The 19,795-nt window shown below is 37.7% G+C and overlaps 1 protein-coding gene across 6 annotated transcripts in view; it reads right to left on the bottom strand.

Moving 5' to 3' along the window:
• The window catches only part of DMXL1 (Dmx like 1), a 167,539-nt gene that overhangs the window by 101,249 nt on the left and 46,495 nt on the right, over nt 1-19,795 (bottom strand). For all 6 annotated transcript variants that reach the window (XM_076008303.1, XM_076008304.1, XM_076008302.1 and 3 more), the window contains 6 exons: nt 11,962-12,151; nt 10,104-10,272; nt 6,089-6,301; nt 3,631-3,884; nt 2,836-3,520; nt 2,628-2,749 (listed from right to left, as the gene is read on the bottom strand). In XM_076008303.1, coding sequence (XP_075864418.1) covers nt 2,628-2,749; nt 2,836-3,520; nt 3,631-3,884; nt 6,089-6,301; nt 10,104-10,272; nt 11,962-12,151 — 1,633 coding nt within the window. The remainder of the gene's footprint in view (nt 1-2,627; nt 2,750-2,835; nt 3,521-3,630; nt 3,885-6,088; nt 6,302-10,103; nt 10,273-11,961; nt 12,152-19,795) is intronic.

Below are 19,795 nucleotides of genomic sequence, written 5' to 3'. Positions count from 1 at the left end.
TACCATAGGAATGAATAAGAGCTACAGCTCAGTTGATACAGAGAAAAATAAAAGTAAGCCGGGCACAGTGGCTCATGCCTACAATCCTAGCACTCTGGTAGGTGAAGGTGGGAAGACTGCTTAAGGTCAGGAGTTCAAGATCAGCCTGAGCAAGAGCGAAGACTCCATCTCCAAAACAAAACAAAAAACAGAAGTAGTGCTTTTTATAATTACATTATAAAAATATTACATATTATGAAAAGGGAAGGATGGAGTTAAAGAAACAAGTTGATATACTATTTATGTATGCTGACTTTTAAGCTACTATGTCCTGACTGCTCTGTCAAGGTCACATTGCTAAATTCAGTGATCAATTCTCCATCTTTATTATACTTGCTCTATCAGTAGCATTTGATACTAGTGATCACTCCCTTCTCCTTGAAATACTTTCTTCATTTGGCTTCCATTATATACCACATTCACCATACTGATTTTTTCACCCTACTTTTAACAATGGAATGCTTCAGCATTCAATCTATCACTTTTATTTTCCAACTATACTCTCTTCCCTCAATAGTCACATCCATCTTAGCAAATTTAAATATATATGCTGACAACTATTTTGTATCTTCAGGTCAAACTTCCCTCTAAACTTCAGAGACTAGCCTACTAGGTCTCTTGGATGTCAAACAGGCATCTCAAAACAACGTGTCCAAAGCCAGGCTCTTACATCTCCCTGCCCCTCAAAATCTGTTATATCTTGGTTGGGCATAGTAGCTCATACCTATAATCTCAGAACACTGGGAGGCTCAAGTGGGAGTACTGCTTGAGGCCAGGAGTTCAAGACCAGCTTGGGTAACATAGCAAGACCCTGGCTCTACAAAAAATAAAAAAAATTTGCTCAGTGCACGCCTGTAATCCTGGCTACTCAGGAAGCTGAGGCAGAAGGCTGAGTCCAGGAGTTGGAGGCTGCAGAGAGCTATGATACCACCACTGCACTACAGTTTGGGCAGCATAGGGAGGCCCTGTCACCAAAAAAAAAAAAACCACAAAAAGAAATCCTGCTGCTTCTAGAATTTTATCTCAATGCACAGCAATTCTATTTTTCCTAATGCTTAGCCAGAAACTTTGAGAGTCATCCTCTTTTTACTCACACACATCCATAGCCAGTCCAATATGGATTAATCAGTGTCTAAAAATCATTCAGAATTTGATCACTGTTATTATTTCTATAACTACCACTTTCTATCATTCTAAGCCCTTTTGTCTCTCTTGGAATAAATACTGTGGTTGCTTCCTAAATTGGTCTCTCTGACTCCACTTCTCCTTCCCACATCTAATCTATCTACCCACCAAAGTGATCCATTTAAAACTTAAATCACATCATATGACACTACCCTTCTCTTCTATAGTTTCCATGTTATTCAGAGTAAAAGCCAAAGTTACCAAAATGGCTTATGACGCCTTGTGTGATATGGCCAGGCTAACTTTCTGACTTTATCTGTGACTACGTAGTCTCCAATTCATATATTCTGCCCCAGCTACAATAGCCTCCAGCTATTCCTTTATACACCAAACATTCTCTGGCCTAAGGGTCTTTGAACTGGCTGTCCCTCTTTCTGGATCACTATTCCTTTAAATATCTACATATCTAGCTCCTGCTTCTCCTTCAGGTCTTTGTACAAATGATATTTTTTCTGTGATGTTTTTTCCCTAACACCTTACTTGGCACTCTCTGCTTCTTTTGCAACATTGTTTCTCTCCACTGTATTAGTTAATACATTTTTACCTGCTTTCTCTCTATCTTCCTTCACTCGAATATAAATTCTATGATACGGATTTTTTGTCTGTTTTGGTCACATCTAAATTCCCAGCACTTAAAACAATGCCTGATAAATAGAAGATCCTCAATAAATATGTGTTTCTATTATAACACTACAAAGTGTTTTGAAAACCTGTGTTCTGCAAAATCATGCGTTAAAAATAACTTACAGAAAAAATGGGATTGGAACAGACCACTGACATTTATGCAACTTTATAACCAAAGCATTAACAAATACATTAAGTGGTAGCTGGGGAGATGGCTTGAATCTCCTAAACAGGAAACTCAGTACAGCTGAAGGCTGCCTCTGGGGACAATGCAGATAGGTTGCTATTAGACTGGCACAGGAAGAAGTATAGCCTGTCATAAGGCAAAAGCTTTGCAACAGTATTAAAAGGACTCCTGCCTGAATGCCTGAATTGCAACCAAGCTAAGGGCTTTTTCCTTTTATGCTTAAGATTAAAAATTCTACTCCTGTTATTCTAGCTCCCTTTGCCAGGAACAAAATTGCACATGAACTAACATGACTTCCACATTATACTGTCAGTATTGCCCATTTATCATGGGCAAAGCAGTGTTATAGAAACATATATTGTAGGAGACTAGGCTCTACTTTCTGAATGAGTGAAAGAAATGATTTCTTTTTAGAGGAGCTTAGAATCACTATAAAGGTACAAAACAAATGTGAAAAAAATAAAACAACAAAGTTACAAATGTTTATTACAAATTTATATGTCACAATTCTAGAACATGCCCAATAAGTATAAATTAAGTAACTAAAAACGTCATATTATATATTTAAACTATTTAAAAAGCCATTACTTACAGAAATTTCAGGGTTGGAAAGCTCAAATAAAAGTTTCTTGGCATCAATAACCGCTTCATATAATCTCAGATATTGTCCATCACTTGCTACAAAGCATGCACTAGGAGAGTTGCAGTAGGCACCTAGAAAGTATTTACATTTAAAATTTAACCCTTTAGTGATAATGTCAGAAAATCTAAATTACTAAAATAAAAAGCAACATGCTTACCTAAACAGTAACTGGGTATAAGAGTAGGCAGCCATGCCACATTGGAAAAGGCAGAAACATGCAGAGAATTAATCCGAGCAAGCTCAGAAACTCCTCCGGAGAAAGACAATGGCCCAACTGGATCAACCCTCCAAAGAATAAGCTCACTATAAACTGCATTGGGATCCTGAAAAGCCATATCAACGGTGCTTGTAGTTTGTTGTGTCAAAGAACATTCTTCAACATTTACCGCATCAAAAGGCTGCTTTAGGTTATCAACATCTGGTGTCCTTAATGCATTATGGTGTGACGTTGTCAGCAATAATGGTAATACTGAGTGGCAAGCTAAATCATTAAGATGAAAGCGATGACCACAGTATCTGGATTTGTGGGAAATACTGAGAACTGTAGAAAAAGCAGATTCCTCAGCAAAACTGACCAGCCACTGATTGAGAGAACCATCAGCATGCTTTGAAATCATCATAACATTAGGGGTAAAAATACTTAATTTTAAACTATTAGATGATTTATTGTGACCAGAAGAGATAAGCATTGATGTGGAACGAGTGAGGCCAGAAGGTTTCTGTTTCCCTTGCTGAATAGCCAGATCAACATTCTTGGTACAGGCATACATCACTATGCTTTTACAGAGGGAGTTCGCATCACCTGTGGGGAAAGCTACAGGAATTCTGGAAACAAAGGACACCTAGAATTAAGAGAGCAAGCATTAGAACATATGAAATTATATAAGGAGGTATTACAAAATTGTACCCACATAAACAAGAAATAGCTGTCCAGAGATCATAATAATATTACCTGTACTTGACGAAACATACCAGGCTGGTATTCATCTAGCCAATCCACATGCCAAACTAGCAAAGAACCATCCACAGGATGAATACTGAATAACATGTCTGCATTTTTGCTCCATTCAGACAGAAGTACTTCAATCTGATGATCAATGGCAGCTGATGGTAATGATGCAAAACTTGAGTTCGGTACTATTTTATCACCACCCAATTCCTTCTTTTCATGATTTATTTTCAGATCATCAATACCATCATCCATTTCTATAACCAAAAGAGTTCATGAACCAAGTAAATACAATAAGGCTATTATCATAAATTAAGAAATACCTTTATAAATGCATTCAAGATGAAAAACATAGCTCACTCTCTCCTCTCTCCCTCCTCCATCATCTCCCTCAAAAAAGAAAAAAAAGATGAAAAACATAACAGTTTTTACAATAACAAGAAATGAGTTCCTCTTTAGAAGTAACTTTGCTCCAGTAATATAATGTCACTGGAATTAACTCAGTAATCAGAACCCCTATAGGACTGAGATAATGGGTTACTGGTAAAAGAACTAATATGGAACTAGAAAATAGGTAAATTGATTCCTAAACCCAGATATCCTACAATTAACCTCTCAGCTAACCTACAGTAAGACACTACTTATGTAGACCTCAGTTTTGCTCATGATAATTGGGGCTATAATCCTGGGATTGAATTTTTAAAAAATGTTATTTGAATATAATTTTTACTTTCTTTACAATACCAGTTTTATCCAAACCTGCATATGCTATACTAGTTATCCTCTAGGTACATTCACTCATAACTGATATTATATCGTAAAAAAACATTTTAAGGGAATGCACTTATGGTGCTCAATTTCCAGGTTACACTACAACACGTTGGTAATTAAAAATACATTTGTAAACCAACTTATTAACACAAGTAAATATGTATATTCTCACATCTTTCATAAACCCCAGTCCTCACATCCTTCACCCAACTCCTGGTTAGGAATATAGAACCTTTTCTAAAAGAGATCTTAAAAAAAAAGGTTATGAGTGTTTACCAAGTTAAAAAAATAAGTCAAGACATACAAATCAAGAAGAAAACAAAAAATGCCCAGCAGGAAATTAGGCAAAGGGGATAAAAAGATAAGCCACAGAAGGGCAAAAATAGAAAAGATCATCATTCTGTTTAATTTGCATTTAAGAAAATGCAAAGTAAAACAAACATTTTCCTCTTAACTGGCAAAGAAAGTAATCTAATGAAAAGATTCAGTGTTGGCAAGGATGTAGAAAAACATTTTGGATATACTTAGAAGTATAAATTAGTAAAACATTTCTGGAGGGCAATTTGTCAGAAGTTATTGTTATTTAAATTTTATATACTCTCTGGTAATTCCACATCTAGGAATTTATGTTATAGAAAAATTCACACAAAGATGAAAAGATGTGTCATTGTACCATTATTAGCATACAGTGAAAAACAATTTAAATCAATTTAAACATCCGATAATAGAAGAACTATTAAAAGTTTTCTCTTAGACATGGACTACTCAGCAGCTATTAAAAATGAGATGAAAGACTTCCATTGCTGACTGAATTACAACAAATTGTGGAACATTATTTTTGTTTAAAAATGAACACCCATAACCCATAACACCCATAATGAACACCCACTTTTTCTTTAAAATAAAAATTGTATTTATGTTTGTATGCACATAGAAAAAAATTAATCTGGCGGGATACCCATCAAACTTAACGAAGAAACTTTATACCTGTCTGTACTGGTTTCCCTCCCCCCCCAATGATCATGTATGATCTTGTAATTAAAACGAAACTTTTTAGAAACAAACACATTTATGAACCACAGACTGTAGCAGAGATGGCTACACAGTGTCATATTTCCCAGTCCTTAGTGTATCGAGGCTATCCAGTCAGGAACACATAGGGCCCTGAGACTAGTTCTTGCCAACAGAATGAGAGTGGACGTGATAAGCATCAAGTCTGAGTTAAGGCAGTTGAGAAACATCTCCTCTCTCTCTATACCAACTGAAGGCTGAATACAGAAGAGTTTAAGGCCCTAATGCTTCTCACACTTTAATGTACAAATGACCTGGAGATTTTATTAAATGGTAGAATCTGGTTTAGTAGGTCTGTGTGGAGCCTGAGACATACATTCCTAACAAGCTTCTGGGTAATGTCGATGCTGCGAGTCTACAGGTAGTCCTTTAAGTAGCAAAGTTCTAGGGGCTGAAAAAAATCACAAGAATGAGATCCCTGAGTCTTTGAATCATGTGGAAGAAAGCCACCTGGAAGAGCAACATCTATACTGAATTATTAAATGAGCATGTCCATACATGAATTATGTCGCTGTAATTTTGGAGTTTATTTCTGACAGTAGCCAGTTTTACCCTAATATAAAAAACTCCCACTATTTTAAACAAAAATTTAAATTTTTCATTCTTCTTCAAGCTTTACCTTCATCAGATTTTACATCTGCCTGATTAGAATCTTCTACACTGGCCTCAGAAGATGGCTGTTCAAAACTTTTTCTAAGTTGCTGTAAAAAGACTTCCATGGACAAAGTAAAATGCAGCTCTTTATTGTTTAGCCAGTGTACCACAAAAGGTCCACTCTTCTCTTCATTTTCACTTAGACTCAGAGATGTAATAGATGGAAGAAGTGGAATGTCTATAAGAAAAAAAAAAATCACAAAATTAAATTTCTCCTTCACTTTTTAATTTAACTTGATTTTGAGTTTGTTTTTTTTAAGACTATTTCTTAGAGGAATTTTACGTTTACAACAAAACTACAGAGAAAGGTACATAGATAGGTATATACCCTGTCCTACACATGTATTATCAACATCTGTCAACAAAGTGGTACATTTATTGCAACTGATGAACCTTCACTGACATATCACCATCACCCAGAATCCATAGTTTGCCTTAGGGTTCATTCTTGGTGTTGTACATTCTATGGGTTTAAGCAATTTATAATGACATTGCATTAATCTTTAAACCTTGAAAACATTTTATTTAACCTATAAGATTTCTAACATAGTGTTTGCCACTATTATTATTAATGGTGCATAATTAATTTAAATGGTAAATTTAGCATACCTATTATAAAGTAGATAAAATCACATATTCTAGGTCATATAGCATAATTTATTTAACCATACATGTTTACTTTAATCCTAAAAAATATTTTCATGATGAAAAAGGTCTGTAATTTGTAGACATGTTGATAGGAATATCTTAATTTATCAAAAATTTTGTTAACAAGCAATTTTTTAAATAGTTTTTTAGAAAAAAATTTTTATGAATGGGTGAGGTTTGTGAGGAGGGGTGCTTGGTTGTTTGTTTTGTTGAGACAAGAGTCTCACTCTGCCCTGCATAGAGTTCAGTGGTGCCATTGTCATCACTGCGACCTCCAACTCCTGGGCTCTAAGCAATCCTTCTGCCTCAGCCTCCCAGGTAGCTGGGACTATAGGCACACACCTCAACGCCAGGCTGGACTTTTTTTTCTTGTCTTTTTGGTAGAGATGGGGTCTCACTCTTGCTTGAGTCTAGTCTCGAAATCCTGGGCTCAAGCAATCCTCCTGCCTCAGCCTCCAGGGTAGGTGGGACTACAGCCACATGCAACCAAACTGGGCTAATTTTTTCTATTTTTAGTAGAGACAGGGTCTCCATCTTACTCGGGCTGGTTTTGAACTCCTGAGCTCAAGCAATCCTCCTGCCTTAGCCTCCCAGAGTGCTAGGATTATAGGTGTGAGCCACTGTGCCCGGCCTAAGATTTTCTGATAGCTGATTTAAAATCAACCCCAAAGAGATCAGCAATGCCTTTAGCAGACCACAAGTCTCACTGTTAAACTACACAAGAAGGAAGGTATAATGCTGGCTATTAGCAGAAGCATTCTAACTAAAAGGAAACTCGTATCTCTTCTATATCCTTACCCCACTCAAAAAATTTGGTTAAAGGCATTGTAATGAAAAGTCTTCATAGAAAGGGTAAAAGAATTAGAACTAAAAGAATATGCTCTTATGAGCTCCCCTCCTGTGGCTCTTTCCATTGATAAGCAAATAAGTGAAGCCAATATGAGCATTGTGCTTTGAATAAGAAATACATCCAGAAAAGTCATTCCAACAGATCAAATTTAGGGAAAGGAATTCTCCATAGGGTCTAATCTAGCTGTTGATAATATTACTTTGTTTTGCTCGACATTTTTCTTAGGGACCTACCTTCTAAAGAAAGGTTTTAGCATTTTCTTTATTGGAAGGCAACCAATGAGATGCCACATTGGAACTTAGGGCTCCTTTTTCATTAATCCTTCAGCCTTTTCCAATAATGTGAAAATTCAAGCTTTCTTTATTCTAATAATATTGTCCTTTACTCAACAAAAGAACTTCAAAATTATTCCACTGACCTTAGAATTGACTCTGGGTATTATAACCACTGTCCGTATATATTTTTGATAATGGTGATGGTCTTTCCCAAGCCTACATAATTTTTTAATAAAGATTATTCAATATCCTCTCATTTACATTTTCTTTCTTTCTTTCTGAGACAGAGTCTCGCTCTCATGCCTGACTAGAGTGCCGTGGCATCAGCCTAGCTCACAGCAACCTCAAACTCCTGGGCTCAAGCAAGCCTCCTGCCTCAGCCTCCTGAGTAGCTGGGACTACAGCCACACACTACTGTGCCTGGCTAAATTTTTTTTTTCTATTTTTAGTTGTTTGGCTAGTTTCTTTCTATTTTTAGTAGAGACAGGGTCTCGCTCTTGCTCAGGCTGGTCTTGGAACTCCTGAGCTCAAGCAATCCTCCCGCCTCCACCTTCCAGAGTGCTGGGATTACAGGCATGAGCCACCATGCCGGCCCTTCCAATTTACATTTTCTTGGCTCATGAATTCTTTTAGAGCTAAGACTGTTGTCTAACAAATAAAAGCTAGAAGATCAGTTTATACTTTTCATTCTTATCATAGTATCTCTACACTTTGACTTATCAAAGTACTTCTTCCTTGGATAAATAAAATTCCATTCAAGTCACTAATGGACCATAATTTTTTCTGTTTCCTTGAAGAATACAATACTGTAAATCTAGTGTGCTACATGGAAATAGGTAGGTTATGTTGAATTAGTGCTCAAGGATATTCCACAATAAATAAAAACTCATCAATAGTGGTTATAGTATAGGGAGAGGAACTAAGGTGGGGTAGATGTACACTTTCTGTACAGATGACGTTTATCATATGCAAAAAATTGTCTTTAATTTTTTTCAAGTAATATTCCAACGTTCTATTTTGCATGCCCCAATTATGACCACCGGTTATTATACTTACAAAAATTATATACTAAAAAAATAAGCACTTAAATCTTCAAATTCACAGGTAGACCCAAGTATTCTAGCTCTTTCAGTCTAACAGGACATATTTGACTACAGATATAGGTTTCTTAATTCTTCCAGTCATAAATTTTACATATTTCTGCCTTTTTAATAAAATGGCTCCAAAGATCAAGTACCAAACACAATGAGTTTTTTTTTAGAGACAAGGTCTTGCTTTGCCACCCAGACCGGAGTGCAATGGTGCACTGGAGCTCACTGTACCCTCAAACTGCTGGGTTCAAGCAATCCTACCTCACACCTCAGCCTCCAGAGAATCTGGGAATACAGGTGTGCACCACCACGCCTCGCTAACTTGTTTTTATTTTTGTAGAGATGGGGTCTCATTATGTTACTTAGGCTGGTCATGAATTCCTGGCCTCAAGCGATCCTCCTGGCCTCCCAAAGTGCTAAAATTACAGGGATGAGCCACTATGCTGGAACCAAACACAATGGTGTGAACAACTATATAACAATTATAAAATACTACTTCTGTGGCATTAACTTTTACTAAGTAATAGTTTAAATCTCAATTTTAAATAAACTAATGATGAATCTCAATGCCTTATTAAAATCTTAAATCACAAATCAAATCATGGCCTGAACAAGCAAACAAATAAACAGAAATCAGTGAGCTGGCTACAATGAAAAGTTGGCTAAGAAAGTCACCTTCAATGTTTTACTTATTCAAAAACTAAAGTTGGTCAGGCATGGTGGCTCACTCCTGTAATCCTAGCATTCTGGGAGGCCGAGGTGGGCGGATTGCTCGAGGTCAGGAGTTCGAAACCAGCCTGAGCAAGAGCAAGACCATGTCTCTACTAAAAATAGAAAGAAATTAATTGGCCAACTAATATATATAGAAAAAATTAGCAGGGCATGGTGGCTCATGCCTGTAGTCCCCGCCACTTGGGAGGCTGAGGCAGGAGGATTGCTTGAGCCCAGGAGTTTGAGGTTGCTATGAGCTAGGCTGACACCACGGCACTCACTCTAGCCTGGGCAACAGAGTGAGACTCTGTCTCAAAAACAAAAAACAAAAAAAACTAAAGTATAACTTGTTATAAAATCAATCTATTCAATTTCAAAAACATATTTTGAAGAATGCTTTATTACCTGTGGCTGGGTTGATGCTGGCTGCAATGTGAAAGTGGCAAAGCGCATTGGCATGTAGTGGAGTGTTCCTGTGGACATGATGAGGGTTTTGCTGATGAGGCAGATATCCAGTATGTGCTACAAGTGCAAGTGATCTCCTCCGACCTCTACGAAAATGTCTCAGATTCACCTGTATGAATAAAAACAAAGTAAAACTAATACCTATATTGTTACAAGTCATATGTGTAGGTTACATAATCATTGTTAGAAATTACATATATTATATTTCAGATAATTTTATATGTAAAAATACCTTTCAATATTTTCATATAGCATATTTGAATCCTGCAGAATAACGTTAGAGCTTAAACTGCCTGGCTCTCTTAAACTTCACACAATACTTAGTAATTTTTATTTGGTTTTATTTTTTTGAAATTAATTTCCTAAACTTAAAAATTTTTTTCCCAATACTGTGTCTGTGAATAATGATGTCTCTATATAAGCTATCCTCTTTCTCCACAGCTAACTCCCTGTGACCAAAGCACTGAATAATATTATCATCATAGAGCAGGATATTTCATAATTTATAAAGCATCATCTCATTTAACCCCATAAGGCAAGCAGTGCAAATATTGTTCTTCTCATCTTTTATAAGATAAAACAGTATATATAGAACCAATGGTCACCTAAGCTGTCAAGAGGTAGAGCTAAAAGTGGAAGTCTTTAGATGCATAGTCAAGAACTTCATTTAGCTATTACTATACAAAACCATTCTATTTATTCATTATTGAATAGCTATGCAATATATATTCAATTATATTCTCAACTATTAAAATACTACCCAAATTTGAAAAATAGTTGCCCCATAATCCTACAAAAAAAATCACTTCCTATTTTCAATATTAAGAAAATAATAAGGGCTGGACATGGTAGCTCACACCTGTAATCCTAGCACTCTGGGAGGCCGAGGTGGGAGGATTGCTCAAGGTCAGGAGTTCAAAAACAGCCTGAACAAGATCGAGACCCCGTCTCTACTAAAAATGGAAAGAAATTAATTGGCCAACTAAAAACACATAGAAAAAATTAGCCGGGCATGGTGGCGCATGCCTGTAGTCACAGCTACTCGGGATGAGGCAGAAGGATTTCTTAAGCCCAGGAGTTTGAAGTTGCTGTGAGCTAGGCTGATGCTACGGCACTCTAGCCCAGGCAACAGAGTGAGACTGTCTCAGCAAAAAAAAAAAAGAAAGAAAGAAAGAAAAGAAAATAATAAGAAGAATATGTATTACTAGTCTATCTTCAAATACTCCAAACATCAAAAACTGACTGTTGGCCAGTCGTGGTGGCTCACAGCTATAATTCTAGCACTCTGGGAAGCCGAGATGGGAGGACTGCTTGAGCTCAGACGTTCAAGACCAGCCTGAGCACAAGTGAGACCCTGTCTATACTAAAAAAAATTTTTAAATTGACTTTTACTTTCAACATTAATTTGTAAAATAAAGACTCCAAGTTCTTGGCAGTTCTAAAGTTAACAAATGGTAGAAGAGAATATGATAAACTACCTAACCTTTAAGGAAAAAAAAGTTATTTTATAGTGAAATCTTTGCATTTTCAGATTTTAATTTACTTTGTTACTTCAACTAAGTCAACTGTAATCATCTTTTTGTTATTATCAGTTAACGTGAGATTAACTTTATAATTATAGGTATGTTTGTGATCTTGACAAAATCCTTAAGTATATTTTTTGAACCAAATAAAACTGAAAATTTTCTGAGAGTTGTTTTTTGAAGATATGGATTTTTCATAACATTGTATTACCCAAAAGGCAATGTACCAAAGGTTTTTAAACTTGTAGAAAATAACATCTAACAAAAACACTCACTTCTAAAGCATTTTGAACTCGTTCCTTACTGGAAGCATTTCTCTTGAAGTTATTTGTTAAATTGATTGGTTCAGTCCAGTGGTTGCAGTCACCTCCATATAGCAAACAATCATTTGGTAAAAACGTCTCTACCCAAAGACGACACACATTATCTTTGCAGCAAGTCAACAGCACATTACATACAGAAGCCCTAAGAAATAAAAATATTTTAGAGGCAAAAATACAAATGTCACACAGTATCACAGGCAATTTAAAAATGTTTCCATAATTATTTAAATGCACACAACTAAGGTACCAAAGAAGAAAATGTCAATATGTACAGATTCCATCACAGCAAATGCTTGCCAACCTACTTTGTCTCTGCTTAGAATTCAGTTCTTATTTTAATAATCTAAGATTGTTTTTATATCTAAAGAACAAAAACTAAGATCAAGCCATAATCTCTCAGCTGACAAGGAAAAAAACTACATCTTCTAATAAAATATTCTAATTTATCCAGTGGATGGTTATTCTTTTAATTATTTCATAATGCTTCATTTTTAATTTCTATAATGGCATCTATTTACTGGTCACTAAGAAACTACAGTAACTACTTAGTATACTTATTCTCTCCTTGCCTAACATATATCCAAAGCAGTAAAATGTAAGAATTGAAAATTCATGATAAAATAAGCACATTATCAACCTCCCTCGACTTTCAGTTAACTTCCTTTTTGTCACCTCCTCAAAATATAAGCAAACATTAACTACGTATATATTAATAAACCTCAAAACATCAAGAACTCAAAGACTGAAACCCTATCAACAAAGACTATCTTCTACTAGGTAACTCAACAAGTTTAGAAAAAGTCACAACATCTTACAGTAGTCACTTGTTCCAATATATCTACATAATTAAAAATGAATAATCAGCAAAAGGTTTTATGAGGTAACTCAGTGAATTACAGAAAAGAAAAAGAAATAAAAATATTCTATAGCAGTCACTCTGTTAAACATATGTACCTAACTAAAAAAGAAAGAGTAGCAGAAGAGAGAATAGCATGCTTTGGTCTTGGTTGCTCTCTCCTGTTTCCCTCCTCCATTCTCTCATCTTGCCCCCTCCAACGCCCTCTCCCGCCTTCCTCTCTTTTTCCACTCCCTCTCGGGGCTTCCCTCTATTTGCCCTCTCCCACCATTCTCTGCGCTCAGCCTCCCCACCTCTACCTCCCTACGACTCCTTTCTTTCTTTCCTTCCCAAACTGCTTGTTTCACCTCCTTCCCCCATCCTCATGCACATTTGTCTCTCTTTTTGTGTGTGTGTGTGCTCTCTTTTCTCTAACCCTCTCCTGGCCACCCCTCCCTCTCTTGGTTTCTCCCCACTATATTTACATATATAAAGACTGTGGCAATGAGATTAAAAGTGAGGTCTATGGCCATACCACCCTGAACGTACCCAATCTTGTCTGATCTCAGAAGCTAAGCAGGGTTAAGCCTGGTTAGTACTTGGATGGGAAATTAAAAGTGAGGAAAAAAGGCAGGGCACAGTGGCTCAGGCCTATAATCCCAGCATTTTGGCAGGCTGATGAGAGAGGATTGCTTGAGGCCAGAAGTTTGAGACCAGCCTGGGCAACATAGCAAGATCCCATCTCTACAAAAAGTAGAAAAAAAATTAGCAAGGTGTGGTGGCATGCACTGTACTCCTAGCTACTCAGAGGCTAAGGTATAAGGATCACTTGAGCCCAGGAGTTTGAAGCTGCAGTTAGCTATGACCATGCCACTGAACTTCAGCCTGGGTAACAGAGTAAGACCCTGTCTATAAAAAACCATAATATATTAAAAGGCAATATGGAAAGTTCAAGGCTCATAATGCCAAGGAGTAACTGGTAGGATATATAGGTTTATAAAGGATCAGCAGAAGGTAGAGACTACAGGGCTAAATAGACAACAATCAGAAAAGGCATCAGAACTTAGGCAAGAGCAACAAGGCAAGCAAGAAAAGTCACAACTCAGAAGCAAGGAGAGGGCTATGAGCCTGGAGTGTAGATAGCCCTAGGTGACTCTCCTCAGTATGACTTACAGATAGTCAATGTAAACAACTAGCAGGTAAGATAAGAACAGCATGGAGGAAGTACCCTGATCTGGCTGAGGCTTTTCTCTGCCAATACCTCCTTTCCATCACTTCTTTACCAGGGTATCTTATCTTCCCTCCAATGGCATATCATGTTAAAATACACCCACTCCCACCCATCCAAATAACAACAAAATTGAGCAGGTACAGCCTTATAGAAAGCAAATATATGATGGGTAAGTATTCTCAACACCTGTTCTATCTTTGATATTAACAACATTATAAGATGGTTTTAAAACTAGTTATCTACTACCAACTTCTGGAGATTTTTGGAGGATATCACCAAACCTCGCAATCTGTGCTACATAAATCAATTTTTAATTAGTAAAGAAGAATATGGGGGGGAGGCAGTAATGGCGGACTAACTAGAAGCAGCCTGCCAGTACGCTGGTCCCAAGGAAAGAAATGAAAGGTGCAGGCAGCTGCCTACATACAAGTTACTCTTTTCTGATGCATCATTGTAAAATCACAGAGAAGCAATGTGGGATACTCAGAGTGGGGGGAAAAAAGGTGACGGGGTAATACAGATCAGAGAATATGCAGGGAACAACAGCTGAATAGAGTGCTGGGGCTCCATACTCACCCTGCTGGCACAGTGCAAACTATACTGCAGGACGGCTCCTAGCAACCCCACAGACCTAGGCTTGGTTGGACGAGGGACCCACCTGGAGTCTGTGCATAGCCATTGCATTACACAATAGGCACAGTGGAGACAGAGCAGCAGCTAAAGCCATTCTGAGCTCTCTCGGGTGCACTGCACCAGGTCTCCACCAGGCTGGGGAGAGAGTGGACTGACTGTGGCTTCTTGAAGCCGTAACCAGTGACTTGAAGCCAAACTCTTCTTCCCTAGAGCACAAGGGGAGCTGAGCATGGGACTTCACCGGCACACAGCAGGCTCCAACCTGAGAGGGGGAGCAACTGCTTCAGTAGGTCCTGCGTGGGGAGTGGAGAACTCCACCGTTCCTGGGCCACCAGAACCAACATATGTCCATCTGACTTGGCATCAGTGGGGTCCCTGAACCTATGGAACAGCCTTCCACTTGCTCAACTCCTACTCTGCCATCCAGGCCCCAGATGTCTTCTGTCTGCTTGGCCCTAACTCCGCCCTCTAGATTGGATCAGCCCTGTCCACACTTCTGGCTCCTCAGCCTTGCTATGAAGATCTGCTTCTGGCTCCTCTCCAGTCCCAGTTCTGAGGTTCTCATGCTAGAGCCTGAAACGCTGCCTCTGTGGCTCCAGAACCCCAACCCCCACCAGGGCTGAGACACCATACCCAAGTCTCCAGTGCTGCACCTAGACCCCAGGACCCCACCCCAGTGCCTCCACCACCACAGCAGGGCTGGAAGAACAGCTCTAAAGTCCAATATCCTGCCACGGACCCCAACCCCAACCTCAAGCCACAAGTATACTGCGACCTTGTCTGAGCAAACACACACAGCCCAGGAACCCAGGACAAGCACATCCAGCTGCTGCTGTTACCTCTGTGGGGAAATTGTGGGTAGAGCAATCCCTACGACACCAGCCTCAGTGAACAGGGTCTTGCCCAGCTCCCAACTCGAACATCCTACAACTATCTGGTTAAACCTAACAGAGAACCCAAACAGGATCCAGCACAGGCTTGAGCAGAGGCAAACAGAACAAATCAGAACAGCTGCATTAAAGGCTTCTAATGTGCACAATCTTCCTCTGGCCTGTCAACGTTACAGAGTAAAGGGGGAAAAAAGAGCGCCATCTAGTGACCACCCCTTACTCTAATCAAGCAGGAGAGTTTTCCAGCAAGGAACAGGAGCTCTGCAAACCTATTAATCCTATTAGTTGAGAAAAGAGATCTCAAATAAGAAACCAGCAAAAGAACCCTGACAACATGAAAAATCAAAACAGATCAACACCCTCAAGGGATAACAATGGAGCTATAGCAGAGAACTCCAACTGCAAGGAAATTGTTGAAATGGCAGAAATTGAATTCAGAATATATATGGCAAATAAGATAAATGCCATTGAATCAGACAGTTGAAAACCAACAACAACAAAAAAAAAGGCAAAAAAAAAAAAAAAAAAAAAAAACCCACAAAAAACATTTAAGCCGGGTGTGGTGGCTCATGCCTGTAATCCTAGCACTCCGAGAGGCCAAGGCAGGTGGACTGCTCAAGGTCAGGAGTTCAAAAACAGCCTGAGCAAGGGGGAGACCCCATCTCTACTAAAAATAGAAAGAAATTAATTGGCCAACCAAAAATATATAGAAAAAATTAGCCAGGCATGGTGGCACATGCCTGTAGTCCCAGCTACTCGGGAGGCTGAGGCAGAAGGATTGCCTTAGCCCAGGAGTTTGAGGTTGCTGTGAGCTAGGCTGACGTCACAGCACTCTAGCCCGGGCAACAGAGTGAGACTCTGTCTCAAAAAAAAAAAAAAAAAAAAAAAATTTAAAGAAATTAATGAAAAAGTCACTACAGAACTAGATAAAATTAGGAAAGATATAATAGAACTTAAAAAAAAAAAAGAAAGAATCATTCAGGGATTTTCAAAACACAGCAAAAATTTTCAGCAACAGATTAAACCAAAAAGAAAGAACCTCAGAGCTTGAAGACAAGGCTCTCCAGCTAACCAAATCATTTAAACAGGCAAAGAAGAGAACAAAGGCAGAACAATCACATAGAGAGATATGGGACTATGCAAAGCATACAAACATATGAATTGTAGGTAACTCTGGGAGAGAAGAAGAAAGTGCTAAAAGCATGGAAAATCTATTTGAGGGAATTATTGAAAAGTTCCATAGTATTGCTAGAGATCCAGACATCCAGACACAAGATGGTCATCAAACTCCAGGAAGATTCATAGCAAATAGGGTATCTCCAAGACACAGAGTAATCAAGCTGACCAAAGTCAAAATGAAAGAGAAAATTCTACAAGCAGTTAGACATAAGCAACAACTGACCTGCAAGGGAAAACCTATCAGGATAACATCAGACTTCTCAGAGGAAACCTCATAAACAGAAGGGACTGGACTCCCATCTTCAATCTTCTTAAACAGAACAAATGTCAGCCTAGAATTTATTATCCTGCAAAACTAAGTTTCAGATTTGATGGTGAAATTAAATTGCTCCCAGACAAGCAAACATTGAGGAAATTTGTTGTAACTAGACCTGCCCTGCAGGAAGTACTCATATATGCACTATACATGGATCAGCATAATAGACACCCACCAATGTAAAATCACCCAAAAGCTAAAGGTCAAAGCCCAGACACCACAATGGCTCAAGAGGTAAAACAAAGCAATAAAGTTCTATGCAACAGGATGAATAGAAATCAACCCCACTTATCAATTCTTTCAGTAAGTGTCAATGGCTTTAACTTCTAACTTAAGAGACATAGGCTGGCTGAATGGATAAAAAAATACAAGGCAAAAATCTGCTGTCTCCAGGAAACACAAGTAACCCACAGGATCCATTCAGACTCAAAGTGAAGGGATAGAAAACAATATTCCATGCAAATGGAAACCAAAAGAAAGCTTGTGTAGCCATTCTCATTATCAGATAACAGACTTCAAATCAACAAATGTTATGAAAGACAAAGATGGTCATTATATAACGATAAAGGTAACAATTCAACTAGAAGACATAACAATCCTAAATATTTATGCACCTAACACAGGTGCACCCAGATTCATAAAGCAAATCCTACTTGATTTAAACAAAGTAATAAACAGCAGCATCATAGGCTGGGACTTTAACTGACCCTTCAAGCAGAAAATAAGCAAAACAATGGGCTTAAATGGAACTATAGAACAAATGGGCCTAACATACATTTACAGAACATTCTACACCCAAACTACTGAATATACATTCTTCTCATCAGCTCATGGCGCACTCTCTAAAACTGATCACATCCTAGGCCACAAAACATGCCTCAGCAAATTTAAAAAAACAGAAAATATGCCATGTATCTTCTCAAATCACAGTGGAATAAAATTAGAATCAATTCCAACAGAAACACTCAACTCTACACGAAGTCATGGGAACTAAACAACCTACTACTGAACAATTATTGGGTCAAGTGTGAAATTAATATGGAAACTAAAAGATCCTTTGAACTAAATGACAAAGGTGACAGAAGTTACCAAAGTCTATGGGATTCTGCAAAAGCAGTCCTAAGAGGAAATCTCATAGTCTTAAATACCTATATCCAAAAAACAGAAAGATCACAAATTAACAATCTAATGCATCATCTTAAGAAATCAGAAAAGGAAAAGCAAACCAATCCCAAACCCAGCAGAAGAAAAGAAATAACTAAGGTCAGAGAGAACTAAATGAAATCAATTCCAAAATAATTATACATAAGTTAAATAGAACAAAAAGTTAGGACTCTTACTAAATTAACCAGGAACAGAAAAGAAAGAACCCTAAAAAGCTCAATCAGAAATGAAAAAGAAGGATGGTGGGAGGATGGAGAAGGAAAAAAAGAAAGAAATGAAACAGGAGCTATCACAATTGATACCACAGAAATACAAAATATCATCTCTGAATACTATAAAAATCTCCATGCACATAAACTTGAAAACATTGAGGAAATGGAAAAATTCTTGGAAACACACAACCTCCCTAGGCTCAATCAGGAAGAAATAGAACTCCTGAACAGACCAATAACAAGTACCAAAACTGAAGCAGCAGTAAAAAAATCTTCCAACAAAAAACCTCTTGGACCAGATGGTTTCACAGCCTGATTCTACCAGACCTACAAAGAAGAACTGGTATTTATACTTCAAAAATTATTTTATAAAATTGAGAAGTAGGAATCCTTCCCAACTTGTTCTATGGAGCCAACATCACCTTTATACCAAAGCCAGGAAAGGACATAAAAAAAGAAAACTATAGACCAATATCCCTCATGAATATAGATGCAAAAATTCTCACTAAAATTCTAATAAACTGAATTCAGCTGCTTATCGAAAAAATTATCCATGACCATATGGGCATCATCCCAGAGATGCAAAGATGGTTCAACATAGGCAAATTTATAAATGTAATTTACCACATAATTAGAAATAAAAACAAAGACCATAAGATCCTCTCAATAGATGCAAAAATAGCATCTAATAAAATTCATACCCCTTTTATGATAAGAACTCTTAACAAAACAGGAATAGATGGAACATACCTCAATATTATAAAAGCCATTTACTACAAACCCATAGCCAACATCACACTGAAAGGGGAAAACTGAGAGCATTTCCACTTAGAACTGGAACCAGACAATGTTGCCCACTGTCACCACTTCTATTCAACAAAGTGCTGCAAGTCCTAGCCAGAGTAATCAGGCAAGAGAAGGAAATCAAGGGTATCCAAATGGGGAAAGAAGAAATAAAACTATTGCTCTTTGCTTATAATATGATCTTATATCTAGAAACCCCATAGATTCTGCCAAAAGACTTCTAGAACTGATAAATTCAGCAGAGTTTCAAGTTACAAAATCAATGTACACATATTAGTAGCTTTCCTATATGCCAACAACAGTCAAGCTGAGAATCAAATTAAAGACTCAATACCCTTCACAACAGCAACAAAGAATATAAAATACCTAGGAATATATTTAACCAAGGAGGCAAAAGACCTCTACTGAAATAACTACAAAACACTTAGGAAGGAAATAACAAATGGAAAAACATGCCATGCTCATGGATCATCAGAATCAACATTGTTAAAATGTCTATAGTACCCAAAGTGATTTACAGAA

Source organism: Microcebus murinus, chromosome 11, assembly GCF_040939455.1.
Source record: "Microcebus murinus isolate Inina chromosome 11, M.murinus_Inina_mat1.0, whole genome shotgun sequence".
NCBI lineage: Eukaryota > Metazoa > Chordata > Mammalia > Primates > Cheirogaleidae > Microcebus > Microcebus murinus.
This window is presented reverse-complemented; position numbering and strand designations above follow the sequence as displayed.